This window comes from Ostrea edulis, chromosome 5 (assembly GCF_947568905.1).
Source record: "Ostrea edulis chromosome 5, xbOstEdul1.1, whole genome shotgun sequence".
NCBI classification, from domain to species: Eukaryota; Metazoa; Mollusca; class Bivalvia; order Ostreida; family Ostreidae; genus Ostrea; species Ostrea edulis.
This window is the reverse complement of record NC_079168.1, coordinates 61400037-61418599: the sequence shown is the minus strand read 5'-3', so window position 1 is coordinate 61418599 and position 18563 is coordinate 61400037. Positions and strand designations below refer to the sequence as shown.

The 18563-nt window shown below is 34.9% G+C and overlaps 2 protein-coding genes across 5 annotated transcripts in view; one reads left to right on the top strand and one right to left on the bottom strand.

The window, feature by feature from the left end:
* LOC125649740 (arginine-hydroxylase NDUFAF5, mitochondrial-like) overlaps positions 1-15191 on the bottom strand; it is a 55816-nt gene extending 40625 nt beyond the window's left edge. For 2 of the 4 annotated variants that reach the window (XM_048877463.2, XM_048877464.2), the window contains exons 1-4: positions 14826-15191; positions 13862-13902; positions 9950-10061; positions 9299-9405 (exon numbers count right to left, since the gene is read on the bottom strand). In XM_048877463.2, the coding sequence (XP_048733420.1) occupies positions 9299-9405; positions 9950-10061; positions 13862-13902; positions 14826-15041 (476 nt within the window). In that variant the 5' untranslated portion in view covers positions 15042-15191. The remainder of the gene's footprint in view (positions 1-9298; positions 9406-9949; positions 10062-13861; positions 13903-14825) is intronic. The other 2 variants (XM_056165029.1, XM_056165030.1) reach the window with 1 other exon arrangement.
* Positions 15192-15426: 235 nt separating this feature from the next.
* LOC125649736 (mis18-binding protein 1-like) overlaps positions 15427-18563 on the top strand; it is a 71131-nt gene continuing 67994 nt past the window's right edge. The window contains exon 1 of the mRNA XM_056165013.1: positions 15427-15477. Coding sequence (XP_056020988.1) covers positions 15475-15477 — 3 coding nt within the window. The 5' untranslated portion in view covers positions 15427-15474. The remainder of the gene's footprint in view (positions 15478-18563) is intronic.

Below are 18563 nucleotides of genomic sequence, written 5' to 3'. Positions count from 1 at the left end.
TGAATTGCTTGATAATTACACCCATGGGACAAGGGAAATTTCTCTTGTTACTGACACAAAAGAAATAATTTGTTTGTTATATACTGCTGTATAGTACAGTGTATATAATGAAGAATGTGTAGTTTCTTGAATTAACATTTTTTAATATGGTTATTGCAATACTATTTCATCTGTTCAGATTTACACAAATGCCCAATCTGCAGCTTTGTTCATTGTATATCTTTTTTCTGAACAATGCCACAGCCATAACAAAACATCAAAATACTAATCATTAAAATAGGCCTTTATACATATTGCAACCATTTGTTGTCTTAGTGAGAAATGATACTCTGCATATAGGTTGCTGAGAAAAAAAATTAAAAATTATATAGTACAATGTCAAATTAATTTTGAAAATAAAGACTAACCACAACAAACAAATTCACTTTCACAAATAATTTCTGGTATATCTGCAATTAAGAGGCTAAGATCTCTCTGCCCAATTCCCTAGAGATAAAGATAACACCTGCTTGATCATGTTGATCAGAGATGCTCTATACAAAACTCATTAATTAGTCTTGTCAAAATGCCCTTTGCATGCTACTCCCATGGGACAAGTGGAATTTCTCATGTTATTGTTAGAAACAAAGGAAACATTACATAGGCTAAAAAAAAGCTGTACAGTATATCATAAAAAAAATATGTGTTTTCTTGATGTAACATTTTTGAATGAGGTTTTCTACAAAACTCTTATATGAGTAGGGATTGTACCAATTATAACATACTTTTTTCAAAAAATCACTTCAACTAAATGTCACAGTGACCTTAAAGTACAGTGCGACACACCTTCTACCTAAGATGCATAAGATGACCAAGTTTCATGATTCTAGATCAAATAGTTTTCAAGTTATGAGCCGGACAGGGTTTTACCATATTTGGCCATATCTTCTTAATTAAAAGTCACAGCGACCTGGTTTTAATGTGCGACACACCTTCTACCCAAGATGTATCAACTGACAAAGTTTGATTATTCTAGGCCTTATAGTATTTAAGTTATGAGCCGGACACGAAAAAGCTAACAGACGGACGGACAGACGGACGGACATGAAGGCCATAACATAATACGGCCCGTCTTAAGACGGGCGTATAAAAACTATTGACCCCACCGGATGTTGAATCTCCAACTTCCGGTTATATGAAAGAAAAACTATTCATTCTCTCATTTTTCAGTACCATAAATCTCGGTCATAAAACAAGTTAATGATTTGAATTTTACATATGTTATAGACATTATAAATGTCTAGTGTAAATTTAAATATTTTTGTAAAATTCACTTCCGGTCGTGAGATATGGGGTGGACATATTCAAACCTTGTTTTTTCAGTTTCTCAATAATGAATATAGATAGACGCTTGAAACTTGTAGAGTTGATCAACTAACATTAGTCCATTGTACACATACATTCAATTTTTTTGTCCGTCACTTCCGGTCTATACCGGAAGTATTTGAAAAATGTTGATTTTCCGATTTCTTCAAGTGATTTCTCAGAGATGGTGGATAGATTTTCTTGAAATTTTCAGGAATAATGTCTTATGAAATGACCTTCCTATAATTATTTTTGTTTTTACAACATTCACTTCCGGTCGGAAAATATGGCCGATTTTCTGTTTCTCAAAAGGAATTTTGCCCAGTATTTTTCTTGGAAAAGGTAAAATATAGGTTCATCAAATATTCAGGGATGATCATTCTCCGTTTGTAAGCGTGCAGCAGGGGGTTGAACATGTCGACCGTCACTTCCTGTCGTCACCGGAAGTGATGGAAAGAATGGCAAATTTAAAACTTTTTCTTTTAAATTGAAACTTATACTAGTTTATCAACTCTCTTTCAAAGTGTCAAAAGAATATTGACTCTGTCGGTAGTCAAAACGACTACTTTCGGTTTCTTGATAAAATATCTTTTTACTTTTCGTCTCTTTGTTCCCATAAATCTCGCTTATATTTGAAGTCTTTCATATGATTTTCACATGTCTTAATAAAAGTATCAACTTCTAAAGTTTTGATAATTTTGTTTTTCAAAATTGACTTCCGGTCGGTAGTAACCTACTACTTTTTCTTTCTCTAGTCTACTTCTTTTTGTTGAGAACTCTTTCAGATAGAGACGTGAAATTTTCAGGGAATATCGACAGTAAAGAGTCGCTGTCATTTATAGGAAAACGCATCTGAATAGTACTTCCGGTCGTCACCGGAAGTTACGAGAAAGGAATAAAAAATTCGACAATACATTTCTCATTCATTGTTAAGGCACATTTTCTGGTACATTTAAATGGTTTTCGTAGGAATAGAAAGCTCTTTACCGGAAGTGGTCTAACGGAAGACCTACTCATTACTAGTAATGAGTTTCTAGTTATTATTATTATTTTCCTTGGTAGTACACGCGTTTTTCTCAGCCATTTCTCGATCGATTTTCACGAAATTTTCAGGAAAGATGTCTTTTGGTGACGAGACTTTGCTTGCAAAATTTCGTGCTTGACGTCACTTCCGGTCAGGAGTTATCTCTCTTTTAGTGACTTTTTGAAGGGCCTTGTTGTCCACACATCTCCTCCGTTAGTTTTGAAGCTAGAGTCTTGAAATTTCTACACAAGATAGAGTAAACATTTTAGAAGATTTGTGGGGGATTCGATTTTACCGGAGGCGATTTGCCTAAACGCTCGCCTGGACCTGAAAAAATGGATGCCAAAATTTTTCGTCGATTTCGGCGATTTTTGACCTTTGATCTCCAATATCTTTTTTCTTGCAAATATTTTGTTAAGACATGTAGAACAAAAGTTGTGCACATTTACGAGATCTTTTCGAAAATATCAAGATTTAGGGGCTAGCCCCTTAAATTAGGGATCTAGAAGGGCTCAAAGTCTAGATCAAATATCTCAAAAATCGTTAATATTTTGGTATAAGTCAAAGAACAAAAAATGTTCATCTCAACAATCCAAATCTATTCATATAAAAATTTAGGTCATATGTTACGTAATAAGGGATTTTAAGGGCCAAAACCATAAAAATTTTACCCCTTGTATCTCGAAAACGACAAATATTTTGAAAAGCAATAAAGAACAAAAGTTCTTCAGAATGATGATCTGAACAATATGCATATTTCGTTTTTACCCTATGTGGCCCCGTTAGGGAGCTACAGTTTGGCCCCTAAAAATTACTTCTAGAAATAACTCGAGAACGGTAAAGAATTTCTAAATACTTGTTGAACAAAAAATGTTTGAAATGTCATGACCTTTCTTACGATATCAAGCAAAAGGGGCTGACCCTTTAAATTAGGGGCCCAGAAGGGTCCAAAGGTTTATGAGAATATCTCAGAAACTATTAATATTTTGTAATAAGTCATTGAAGCGGAAATGTTCATCTAAACGAGCTTGTTCTTATCAAATCAAAAAGTAGGTCATATGTTACGTAATAAGGGATTTTAAGGGCCAAAACCATAAATAATTGACGCCTCATATCTTGAAAACGACAAATATTTTGAAAAGCATTATTGAACAAAAGTTGTTCAGAATGATAATCTAAACAATATGTACATTTCGTTTTTTCCCTATGTGGCCCCGTTAGGGAGCTACAGTTTGGCCCCTAAATATTTCTTGTAGAGATAACTCGAGAACGGTAAAGAATTTCTAAATACTTGTTGAGCAAAAAATGTTTAAAATGACAAGGCCTTTCTTACGATATCAAGCAAAACGGGTTGGCCCTTTAAATTAGGGGTTCAGAAGGGTCCAAATGTTTTTGAGAATATCTCAGAAACTATTACTATTTTATAATAAGTTGTAGAAGCGGAAATGTTCATCTCAACGAGCTTGATCTTATCAAATCAAAAAGTAGGTCATATGTTACGTAATTAGAGATTTTAAGGGCCAAAATCGTAAATATTTGACGCCTCATATCTTTAAAACGACATATTTTTTGAAAAGCATTATTGAACAAAAGTTGTTCAATGTGTCATAACCTATCGATCAATATCAAAAAATGGGTCTGTGGGCCTCATGGCTCGCCTGTAGAGTCGATTTTTGTCGATATCAGTCGATTTCAAACACTTGTAACTGGTAAATATTTTGTAAGGACATATTGAACAAAAGTTGTTCAATTTATCGAGATCTATCAATTGATATCAAGAAATAGGCCTATGGTCCTAATGGCTCGCCTGTAGAGTCGATTTTTTGTCGATATCGGTCGATCTCAATAACTTTTTACAGGTAAATATTTTGTAAAGACATATAGAACTAAAGTTGTTGAGTCTATAGAGGGCTAACAAATGACATCAAGAAATAGGCCCGCGGGCCTTACGGCTCGCCTGGAGAGTCGAATTTCAAACGAATTTCACCGCAACTTTGCTTCAGAAGCTTATGATATGAAAAATTGATTATATCTAAAGTGTCTTAAAGTCGGAAACTAAATTGGGACTCATTTGTCTTTTTTTTTTTTTTTTAACTCCGAGTGCATCAACAAATCGGACGGAAGACCTACTCGTTGCTCGCAACGAGATCGTGTCTAGTTATTATTATTATTGTTCTTTTTCTTACCGATTTTGTGCACGAGATTTCTCAAAAACGGTTGGATAGATTTTCATGAAACTTTCAGGAAAGATGTAAAATAGAATTGTTTAGAACGGTCTTTTTTTGGTTTTGCTAAAATCACTTCCGGTCGCAAGTTACGGCTGTATTTCCGTTTTTCAAATGACATTTTGTCCAGGCGTTTTCTCATAAACGATTAAAGATTGAGTCTTCAAACTTTTAGGGATGATGGATGGAGACTTGTAGCTCTGTAATAAGGTTTATCATTGCCATCCGTCACTTCCGTCCGTCACCGGAAGTGAATAAAAGAAACGTCAAATTTCAAAATTATGCTTTTGAAATAAAACTTGCACAGATTAATTTGGTCTCTTTCGGTGTTTCAAAAAATGTTACACTTACCGGAAGTTTAACCAACAACTTCCGGTTTTTAGAGAAAAACTTCGAAAAATTGATATTTCTTTGTCTTCGCATATATCGCTTATCTATCAACTTTTTACTACGATATTTACAGATATTTTTGACATTATCCAACTCTGGAGTACCCTTTAATCCTTTTTCAAAATTCACTTCCGGTCGCAAGTTACAGCCGAATTTCCGTTTTTCAAATGACATTTTGTCCGGGCGTTTTCTCATAAACGGTTAAAGATTGAGTCTTCAAACTTTTAGGGATGATAGATGGTGACTTGTAGCTCTGTAATAAGGTTTATCATTGCCATCCGTCAGTTCTGGCAGTCACCGGAAGTGAACAAAAGAAACGTCAAATTTCAAAATTATGCTTTTGAAACAAAACTTACATTGATTAGTTAGGTCTCTTTCGGCGTTTCAGAAAATATTAGACTTACCGGAAGTTTAACCAGCAACTTCCGGTTTTCAGAGAAAAACTTTTAAAAAACGGTCTTTCTTTGTCCTCGTATATCTTGTTTATTTATGAACCATTTAATACGATATTTACAGATATTATTGACATTATCCATCTCAAAAGAACCCTGCACCACTATTTCAAAATTCACCTCCGGTCACAAGTTGCGGGCGAATTTCTTTTTTCAAATGATAGTTTGTCCGGGCGTTTTCTCATAAACGGTTTAAGATTGAGTCTATAAACTTTCAGGGATGATAGATGGTGACTTGTAGCTCTGTAATAAAGGTTTATCATTATCATCCGTCACTTCCAGCCGTTACCGGAAGTGAACAAAAGAAACGCCAAATTTCAAAATTATGCTTTTGAAACAAAACTTGCATAGATTAATTAGGTCTCTTGTGGCGTTTCAGAAAATGTTAGTCTTACCGGAAGTTTAACCAGCAACTTCCGGTTTTTTGAGAAAAACTTCGGAAAAATGGTTTTTCTTTGCTATCATATCTCTCGCTTATAAAGCAAGTGTTTTTGTGATTTTCAAATATATAATTGACATTATCCATCTTCAGAGTATAGTGAATTATTGTTGTTTTTTCAAAATTCACTTCCGTTCATTAAATATGTACGATTTCCGGGTTTTTTTCTCCAAGTGTTTTCTCATAACTACTCAAAGATTGAGTCTTGAAGCTTTCAGGAAAGTTAGATAGTGATTTGTAGATGTGACATACGTGTTTCAACTTTCTTGCTGTCACTTCCGTCATCCGGCGGAAGTACCATAAAAATATATATTTCATTTTTTAAATTCTAATCCTCATAAAATTATTTAATAGAGTGTAATAAGTCATATCATTTCCACCGGAAGTTGGTTTTTTGAAACCGGAAGTTGGTTGTTCGAAACCGGAAGTTGTCCAAAAACTCAGTATTTTTCATGGAAATTTTTAGTGTGGGTTCCTACATGGTTCAATTGGAATTTTTAGTCGTTTTATGGACTACTGAGATACTTGAAAGTGAATGAAATAAAACCGCAATTGTTTACAATTGATAAATCAACGTCTTACATGTATGTGTTTATTTCTTTCATGTATAGTCGTTCTTCACTAATTCACAAATTGAATTCTTCCAGTCAAGGTCCTATCTCGTCAGAAATTGGACGGAAGACCTATTCGTTGCTCGCAACGAGATCATTTCTAGTTATTCTTATTTTTCTCTGGACTTTTTTGTCCGGGAGTGTTCTCAGAAACTACAAAAGGGATCAATATGAAACTTTCTAGGATGATAGTATAGCATTTGTAGATGTGCAGAACGATAGTCATTTTGTCTGCACGTGCATGCATGGGCACGCACGTGCATTGCAATTTTGGTACAAAATTTACGAAATCGATATTCACACGGGATCGAGATTAAACCTTGATAGGATGATAGTATATCATTTGTAGATGTGAAAAATAATATTCATTTTGTCTGCACACGCGTGCATGCGTATGCACGTGCATCACAAATTTTCGTACACTAACTTTGGAAACTTTTTTGTTGTTCATTGAAATGGCTTGATATTCATATCATAGGTAATTATTGAGATCTTCAACTGATTTGCATGGTCAAAATTACCAATTTGCACACGCGTGTACGTGCGCTTCTTTTTGATTGGATAATACTAAAACGTTTGTAACTATCTTATTAATGAAGCGAATGAGTTGATATTCACAGTATAGGTAGATAATATGTTTATCTATATCTTAGTGTTACAAAAAATGTCAATGCACACGCGCATGCGCGTGTATTGTTTTTCAAATGTTAAATTTTGAAGAACTATAACGTTTTTGTTTTTCATCAAATTATATTAATATTAGGGGTTTAGATGTGTGTTGGTACTCCTTACAAATAGCTGTGGTTAGAATTCCTGCTCTGCACGTGCATGCACGTGTGCTGAATTCTGATTGGACGATTTTAAAATCGCTATAACTTCCTTATATTTGATGGAAACGTTTAGAAATTCATACTGTGGGTATATGATACAAATTCCTGTTGAATGACATCAACAAAAGTGCGGAATCGTATACGCGTGCGCGTGCATGCGCGTGCAACGCTTTCTTTCATTTCTTGGTACTGAAATGACCATATTGAATGTACTGAAATGACCATATTGAATGTACTACATGTAATTAAAGACTAAAATAAAATGAGTTTTTGCTATAGGTTTACAATGACATCACTTTTGAATTGGGGGAGGTTTGGGGAACATATGTAACGGTCCCCGTTACAATTAGAACTAGTTATTATTGTGAAGAACTAATTTCAGTTTTAAACTTTTCGAGTTACTGTCCAGAAACCATATTTGTCTGAAGTTTTCAATCTATTTTCCGTCACTGTGACCTTGACCTTAGACCCTTTTTTCTCCAAAATCAATAGGGGCCTTGCTTTGCTGGTATCCAACAATATATCCAAGTTTCATTTGATTCAATTATAAAAATTTCGAGTAATCCTCTGGAAACCAAATTTGTTTTTGAATTTTAAATCTATTTTCGGTCAGTGACCTTGACCTTTGACCTATTTTCTCCAAAATCAATAGGGGTCTTCCTTACCTGGTACATAACAATATCTATTAGTATCATTTGATTCGGATTTAAACTTTCTGAGTTATCATCTGGAAACCAAATATTTCTGAAATTTTCATTCTATATTCGGTCACTGTGACCTTGACCTTTGATCCTTTTTCTCCAAAATCAATAGGATATTCCTTACCTGGTACCCAACAACATCTCAAAGTTTCATTTGATTCGTATTTAAACTTTCTGAGTTATCATCCGGAAACCAAATTTTTCTGAAATTTTCATTGTATTTTTGGTCACTGTGACCTTGACCTTTGACCACTTTCCTCCAAAATCAATAGGGGTCTTCCTTACCTGGTACCCAACAATATGTCAAAGTTTCATTTGATTAGATTGTAAACTTTTCGAGTTATCATCCGGAAACCAATTGTTGATGCCCGCCCGCATCACCAAACCAATAGCCGAGTTCAACTTCGTTGCAACTCGGCTAAAAAAAGTCTTAGTGGGCTAGATTTGGATTTAGTCTTTACAGAAAACTCATCCATATATTCATTCTAGTTTGTGACTATAGGACAAATACAATAAGGTGTTTGTCACAAATTGCAATACCTTCAGTATTTGAATATATAGAAGGACACTTTTAATAGATCTTTTACTATGATGTAGCATGATACAAGCATTGTTTTCACATTTTGAGTTTGTTATTTCAAAATGATATGTCATGTTTATGAAATGGTAATACTACACACTGACTACAACTCACCTTACACTGATTATCACACATTCATCACAACTCACCTTACACTGATTATCACACACTGATCACAACTCACCTTACACTGATTATCACACACTAATCACAACTCACCTTACACTGATTATCACACACTGATCACAACTCACCTTACACTGATTATCACACACTAATCACAACTCACCTTACACTGATTATCACACATTCATCACAACTCACCTTACACTGATTATCACACACTGATCACAACTCACCTTACACTGATTATCACACACTAATCACAACTCACCTTACACTGATTATCACACACTGATCACAACTCACCTTACACTGATTATCACACATTCACCACAACTCACCTTACACTGATTATCACACACTAATCACAACTCACCTTACACTGATTATCACACACTGATCACAACTCACCTTACACTGATTATCACACACTAATCACAACTCACCTTACACTGATTATCACACATTCATCACAACTCACCTTACACTGATTATCACACACTAATCACAACTCACCTTACACTGATTATCACACACAACTCACCTTACACTGATTATCACACACTAATCACAACTCACCTTAAACTACTGAAAACCACATCAAGAGATTCATCTTTGAAAGGTAAGAATTCCTCATCAACAATTAATTTATGTGTAGGTACTTCTGGAGAAATCTGTCCTTTTCTCTGTTAAATATTGATGAGTCATGAACACTTTAAACGAAATACACATCAATTGCATGTAATATCTATATCCAGTCAAAAATAATGTAGGTATACTTAAGAAATGAACAGCACTTTTGAGCTGTTCATGGTCAATATCAAATTTGCCTCAAATCCAAATCCGTTCATATTGACCATGAACAGCTCAAAATTGCTGTTCATTTCTTATATTTATATTCATTTACTAACACACTGTTAATTTACATTGCTTCTATTTTGTTGCATAAAACGAACTCCTATCCTTTGTCACAGTAGTTAATATTGTGACGTATGTGAACAAATGGACATGACATCACACTTCGTCTCACCCTGCCTTTTATCAACATATATGAACGGATTGTGTGTCGCACTTAAATTAGTTGGTTCATAGAGGAAAATGTGATTTGTTATATAAATATAAGATAATATTATCATCACTGTATTTAGTTTTAGTTAACTTCATATTGAAGTTCCTGTACCTGTTATCAAAATACAATCACATTTTTCATAATTCAACTGGTTGACCTACCAGCAGTTTCTCTGACATTTCACACTGGTATAGAAGCTTGATGGTGTCCTTAAGAATGTGGCGGGAAACATAACCAAGGCCACATCCTAGATCCAGCCCAACATCAAACTCCCTAAAACATTGTAGAAAGATGGAGGGTGAGATAAATTTTCTAGCCTAACATTCCCTACAATATCACAGAAAGATAAAGGATTCATCTATATTATTACTACGGTAACTTCATCCGAAGAGTCGGATCATGTTGAGTTGACAGGCACGGATCATCAGATCACACGAGACGCAATCAATGTAATCCAAATTATCAAAAATACAGATACATGTAGTGAAATTATATTTTGTGTACACAGTTTTGTTTCTGACACGGTCAATATTTTTCACAAAAAACGTTGCACTGATGCATTGTGACATTATCAGTTTCGGAGGATACAGAATCAGAAAACCACAGTGTGGTGATCCAGAAAATCAGACCACATTCTGTGAAATCCACAGTATAAAAAAACATTGATGGGTATATTATTCAGCCTTATATCACCCTACAACATTACACGTAATTTCACTGAGTCGTCAATCGTAAAGTTCTCACAAATAAACTCTTAAATATAGAAGACTTATAAGCAACAAGAGGCCCAAGGGCCACATCGCTCACCTACATGTAGCTGAGTCACCTTGGCTCATATTTAAAGATTTTCCCTATATACATTGTTTTTGTATCCAAAACTTTGATCCCCCCTTGTGACCCCCATCCTACCCCTGGGGGACATGATTTTAACAAACTGAAATCTGAAATATGTCAGAAAGCTTTCATGTAAATCTCAGCTTTTCTATATATTTGTATGTAAAACTTTGATCCCCTATTGTGGCCCCATCCAACCCCCGGGGGCCATGATTTGCACAAACCTGAATCTGCACTATGTCAGGAAGCTTTCATGTAAATTTCAGCTTTTCTGGCCCAGTGGTTCTTGAGAAGAAGATTTTTAAATGACCCCACCCTATTTTTGCATTTTTGTGATTATCTCCCCTTTGAAATGGACATGGCCCTTCATTTGAACAAACTTGAAAGCCCTTCACCCAAGGATGCTTTGTGACAAATTTGGTTGAAATTGGCCCAGCGGATCTTGAGAAGAAGTCGAAAATGTGAAAAGTTTACGACGCTGATGCTGACCATGACCATGACGACAGACAACGGACAAAGAAGTAGGTACAGTTTCTAAAGTCATCTGGCCCAAAATATCGATGATTTCACTTGGAGCTGACAAACCCTGGCATTCAAATAAGGAATATATTAGCAAACCCCAAATCCGCTCAGTTTGATCAGCAAGATGATTTGTGTCATTATGACTAGAGCTTGAAGTTGGCATAAAATTGCAAAAATGCCATTTTCAATTAAAATATCCACAAATTCAGGTGGTTTTCCTTTCAGGAAACATACAGCGCATGCGTCGAGCAAATTCATATTCAAGCATGTTTTTCATCTTAAAATAATACACAATATATATCATTTTCATTTTGCTCTACAAATGCGCACATCTTTTCCTGAACAATAATCTGTATGAGATTTGACAATTTTCTGGCTGATTTTGAAAAAAAGGCGGGAAATGTCTTATTCATGATGTGATAATGCTATCCAATTAGGAATATCATTCTGATTTTGTTAACATAGTATACCTGGCTTACTTTCTTAAAACACTGATTAGGGTTAATTCCAGACACATTTTAAAGAGAGAAAATTTTTGGGCCTTTTTATGTATACAATCGTACCTTGTTCTTTTGATCAGAAAAGCTCACTTGAGCCTTTGGCTTAGGTGAGCTAATAAAAATGATTCACGGAAGATATCTCTCGTGAATAATTACATTATTGTATCCTCCTGTAAACAAGGTCTCATGAAATTTAAGTGATAACATTACATAATCCAGCCCTACATCAAACTCCCTACAACATCACAGAAAGATAAAGGATGAAACAAATTATCTAGCCCTACATTCAACTTCCAACAATATAAAAAGATAAGCAGAAGACAAAATAAGAATTTGTTTTAGAAACACACACACAATGACATATGCCCCACCCCCATGTGAAAATATTGAAAAGTATTACTTTTAATTTCAGAATGTCTATAATGATACATGTAGTGAAAAAATATTGGTTATTTACTAGTCAGGGGCAACCACAATACTAGTAAGTTTGATCTCTCAAGATACTAAGCAGATATTACCAAATGACCAGTCTGTTGAGTCCTGACATTTGATTTTGTGACTTGAACATTAATGGGGGCTGTCTATTCTTTAGGGAGTACCAGTGTACTAAGTCTGATGCCTGTCAAGTAAATTGGTTCTCAAGATATTGAGCAAATAATATCTTCTTATGCTCAAAGTAGTTTGACCTTTGACCTTGTAACCTCAAAATCAAGAAGAGTCATCTATTCCTTAGGTAGAACATTGTACTAGGTTTGATAACTATCAAAAGAAGGGTTCTCAAAATATTGAGCAGATAATATTTAACTATATTCAGTTTGACCCTTGACATCAAAATCAATAGGGCACATTTATTCTTAGAGGGAACCAATACACAGAGTTTAATGTCCATCAAGCAAAGGGTTTTCAAGATATTGAGCAAACAATATCTTCCTATGTCTGGTCTGACCTTAAATTGTAACCTCAAAATCAATAGGGACATCTATGCCTTATGTAGAACCAGTTTGATGTCTGTCAAGCAAAGGATTCTAAAGATATTGAACAGACAATACCTTACTATATTCATCATGACCCTTGACCTTCTGACCTAAAAATCAATAGGGAATATCTACTTCTTAGAAGAAACTAATGTACCAAGTTTGATGTCTGTCAAGCAATGGGTTCTTAGAATATTAACAGGAAAATATCGTCCTATATCTAGAGCAGATTGACCCTTAACCTCTGACCTAGAGATCTTTAAATCAATACAGATCATCCACTATTTAGGGAAACTAGCATTATAAGTCTTATGTTATGTCTGTCAAGCAAAGGGTTTTTAAGATATTGAGTGGACAACACCTGGTCTACCCCCAGGTCCAAACCAATATGCCCCATTGTTTAAGGGGGGCATAATAAATTATTCAGCCAAACATCAAAATCAATTACAAAATCTCAGAAAGATAGGTAAAATAAATTAGCTTGCCTGATATCGACCTCCCTATGATATCACAGAAAGGTAGAAGATAAAATAAGTAATCTAGCCTGATAAACAGATGGTGAAATAAATCATTTAGCCCTACATCAAACTCTCTACAACACCACAGAAATATAGACGATGAAATAATGATTTTCATGAATGTGTGGTGGTCAGACAGGTTGGCTAGAGAGCTCAGTTGCTAAAGCACCTGACCAGATATTCAGGGAAGCTGGGTTTGAATTCTGGTCTGGTCCATTGCATTTTCTTTTACTGTATGGTGCCAAAGACCAGCCCCAGAAACTGACAGGTGAAAATGTCTGTTAGGGGATGAAGATCATGGCTTGATGTCTTCAAGGTGTTAAGACATTTGAGGAGGGAGGAATGTGGCGGTCAGATGGGTTCATTCGCTGTTGGCTAGAGAGCACTTGACTAGAGATACACTAGGGACCTAGGTTTGAATCCTGGTCTGATTCATGGCATTTTCTCCCTTCCTGTTACATGATTATGTATTTAATATATAGGTAGAAAGTAAAACTTCCAAGGGTACCATTTATCAGAAAGAACATAGTCATTGTTTGACAAGGAATTTTCAAAATTCAAATGATACACTCTTTGATAAATGATTTTTAGCTAATCTAAATGTAAAAATCACAATGGCCATGATTATATTGATCAATACTTTCACAAGCAATAGTTTTAGAACAAATACACAATATATTGCAATTTACGATTTAATTTGATATTTGTATAATAGATTGTATTACCTTTTGATATCCAAGAGTCTATCATAGGTTCTGTATCCAATCTGAATAACAAGACAATGTCTTTTAACATAAATACATGCATCTTAAAAAATCATAACTAAGTTTGATAAAATTAAAGCAAATAAAAAAAATCTTTTTTATAAAAAACCCTGTTATATGAAGATCTTGGTAATAAGGAAGAAATTATTCCCCAGCATCCATATTTGTAGTACTAGATATGCTGTTGTAAAGAATTAAAAATAGAGGCAGTCTGATTAAATTTCCTTTGATCTTCTCAATAAACTTTCCTACATAACATGCACAAGATAACAAACTAAGTGAGAGATTCATTTAGACTGTCCGGAAGACATCCCCAGAAAGTCATTGATCAAATTTTCGTGTATTATACTAGGCATAGTAGCTTCCATTGTATTTTCTTTTGAAAGTTACAGTAATATCGAATGAATATCCGGTATCACTAGATTTTAAAAGTAACTTAAATTATGTTTTGTATGTTTAGTGACTTATAGTGAAATTATACATGCCATTGCATTAGAAATGACTGATGGTCAGTAAATGTTTGAAAATAAATCATATTTTTTAAAAAGAACTTTCAGTTTTTTAGTCATAGACTTTGGTAGTCTGCAGTATACATGACACATACTGTCTTTAAACATCTACTTTTAGAAAATCCCATTGACATAATAATAGGTATGCAAGGAGATATCCTCTCCTGCTTTGGCACTTAGCGACTCAATATTGAACAGCTGTTGAATGCATCAACGACACTTTACCGCTTTATTTCCACCGACAGTCTCACAAAGCAGTGAACAATACACATGGCTAATGGATTTCATATGCAATTGATAATTCACTGTTGTTGTCTTTTTTAAAAATTCATCATTAGATGAATATGGGATCCTCATTTCTTGTCCGACATGTCTGTGCGATAGGCTTAGCGAAAAAAATTGTTTTGTACATGTACCTCGTCTTTTACATATTGAGCATCCTCAAAATTTGGCAGCTGAGTAGATCTATCTCTTTGAAGTCGCTTTGCTTTTCTATCAAACACGTTCATAATGTTTTCTGATCCTTTCGTGTAAAATCGCTGCTCATGGAGTCCGCATTTCCTCTTTAAAAAGTTTTGAAACAAGAGCTTGTCTAAAGATTTTTTCACTTGGTAAAAAATAATCCCTGACATAGTTACATATGATAAACGGATTGGTTGCTAATGGCAATAAAATATAATTTTACAACCGCTCATAATCATGTCATCGATACGCGATATTGAGGAATGTTCAACGGTCAGAGTTAATGGGCGCGGCCATATTGTTTTGTAACAAATTTAGACAACTCTTACATTGAATATTCAAAGAAATCGTCGTCAAAGTTGAAATGAATTATCTTTTTGACAAATGCTCAGCGTTTAATACATTAAAAGTAATCGGTGAAAACAAATCTAATACAAGAGACAAACCAGACATTACCCTGTTCAAGATAATATTTTTACTCTAGTCATAATTTCTCAAGCGTTTGAAACAAGCATATTCTCTCATTACCTATTACAAACGTAGTGTGTACGACGATTCACACCATCAGCGCGCGAGAGGAACGATGTTTTCAAAATAACAGAAATGGTTTGTATCAATATTGTGTAGTAAACCTAATTTTTTTTAGAGTAATCCCATTGACCATATCATTTTAATATGTATACGGTGTGACCGTTGGACCGAGCGAAGCATGTAATGTCCATTGGAGTGTCCCAAGTGGTAATCATAATTCCGTTATGATTCATTTAAAAATATATATTTTTAATGAAATTTTCCTTACGCTAAAAACTCAGTAACATCTCAATATTAAAGGGGTTTATATGGGGACAACAGTTTTACAGGATCCGCCTATTCATTGAACGCGGGAAATAAAACACAAGGCGACGTAAACTGTGTATTGTGACGTCACATTTAGCCTCAACCTTTTTTCTCTTTTTCAAAGCAAACAATTATAAACAACAATAAAACATTCCGTATGCAATGAAAAAGGCCGTTATAAAACTAAACAAAATTAACCAATAAATTCAAAATGGTAAAAATGTAACCGTAATTTTATCGTATATTCTTATTTAAAGAAACTCATGAACTCCTTCATCTATTTAGTCGTATTACGGTTTTATATGTAATTATTTGCTAAAACCTGTTACAATGATAATTATACTATTCACTTTGAACAAACTGAGTGTTTAAATTACGAATTGCATGTCAGAGTCTTCTATTATTGGCATTCAAAATAAAACACGAATAACTGTTGAAGCAGGTAATGAAAAAATAAATGGCGGCGCCCATATGGATCACGAAAATTTCAGTGAACGTATATAGAGATTGTCTCTTTTTCTTTTGCTGATTTTGACTTTTTTCTTTTACATACGTGTTACCTTTAGAGCCTTGCTTCGCGGACAGGCCTTTGGCCCGTCCGAGCTTTGCTCGGTAAAAACTTCTAGTTATTTCTACCTACGTCTTATCCAAAGGACGTCGCTAGCCCCTTTATTAGGTATTCCCCTATAGCGAGATATTCTCGCTAAAGCACGATTATCCCTCTCTAGCGAGAATAAATATATCCCGTACAACCGAGAAAAACACCCGTGGAGTACATCTCTTCGTGATTGACGTGAAAAGAAGAAAAAGTGCTAAAATGTCTGATATTAATCAAAACAAAAACACTCACAATGTATATTGGATTTCAGACTGCTTCCCTCTTACACAGCAACTTTGACATGCAATTTCATGACTATGTTGTCAATTTCATAGAAACAATTCGCATCATGTTCAGTGCGTGTCACACTTATTCAACGTTGCATGGGATTTGACATTATTTTCAATAAAGACGCAAAAACACCTGTTTGTGGTAATGTTTGTTTCTCGCTAAAGAGGGATAATTGTGTTTTAGCGAGAATATCTCGCTATAGGGGAGATGTTCCCAACCTGTCTATTTCGTTCTATTTCACAGGTGCTCGGGTCATAATATACATGATGTGTATTCATATATTATGATCCAAGCACCGCTCAGTTTCAGAATCTGATACCGTTTCAACGATAATATGCTGTCAGACGTAGTCTGAAATATCTGACGTTTTCCTGGCATTTTTATGATTTTGATATTTACTGTGCCAGGAAAATATCAAAATCATAAAAAATCCAGGAAAACGTCAGATATTTCGGACTAATGCTGATGGTGATGTCATTTGAGCGAGCGCAGCTGAACATGTATTCTGTATCATTATGAACAAGACAGATCAAGCAGTGACATTGATGAATACATCAAACTATGATGTAAGCAAACCCCCGACCTACGTTAAATTGTAGATCTGCCGATTCCTGTGGTTTTGTTTGCTAGGCGGTCCTTTTTTTTGTTGTTTTTTTGAGATCCATAATAGATCCACACAACAGAACGTGTTGCACCAGAATACGGATAGATCTCTGCGTCGTCAACCATTGTACACTATCTTTTTTTAATGAGTAAATCTAACCAGTAGATATGGGGTATTTTATAGGTAAAACAATATCTATACAATATCTATACAACAAGCACTCACAAATAAAGAAAGAAGAAAAGACGACAGAACAGTAAGAAAAAATGTGTTACAATACTTTGACTACGTAATCCTTATACAAAAATGGGCCAAGGTTTAAAGGTCATATAATGACAGTCTTTGCATGTGCTTTACTAAATTGTGTACTTGACAATATGTATACATATAGCATCATAGATTCATAAGGTTGTATTCTTAGTTGCTCAAAACACTCAATAATTATCATGATTATAGAGTTCTCGCCTGTTCTGAAAATAAAAAAAAAAACAACAAAAAACGAAGATTAGAATAGGCACAATAATAAATGTTTACCAACTATCGATGTCAGATTTCAGCTATCATTTGTCGCCATCGGAAGCTTTTCGATGGTCGACGACTAGTACACATATTCCTCATGCCATGTGGAGGATTCCTTTTCTTCAAGGTCGTACTATTACTTAGGAAAACCTTGTAGGCAGGATATAGACTGAACTGTTGGGGCTAGGACTAACAAACTTGGTGCACATACACCTTATACCAAGAAGAGGATACCTGTGGTTATACTGGAATCAGGATGTCTCTGTAGACGCAGTGGTTTCCGGGCTCTAAAGCATTATCCTTTCCATTTCCACCTACAGTCACCATATCATACATAATTATGGACTATCCATGGGACGAAGATGTTCCCTATCGATTTTGGGGTCCAAAGGTCAAGCACACTCCTAGAGAAGATAGTACTCAAGGTTTTGTCATGCCCTTTCTTTTTTTATGCCCCGGAGATCGAAGATCGGGGGGCATATCAGTGATTGGGATAAGCAAATTGCTTAATGTGACAATGGCGCGTTACCAGCTAGTGTCAATGCGACATTTCTAAAATGAATGCGCCATATTGAAATTTTTATGAGACATTTTAAAATGACAAGTCCGAGAGACCACTAAATTTTAATCTAAACACTACTGACAGACTGTAATGCCGTGGATAACTTTAGTTTTATTATTTGTGTTAAATTTACATTTTGTTAAAGTAAGGATTCTCATCGTGATTGTCCGCGTCATCGTCTCCTTCTGTTCCTACAGTGTCTACTGCCAGTATTGGCTGATCATTAAGGCGAAAATTAAAGTCAGTTTGCCCTTTGTCAGGCTTAAGAATTTTTTTCCGTG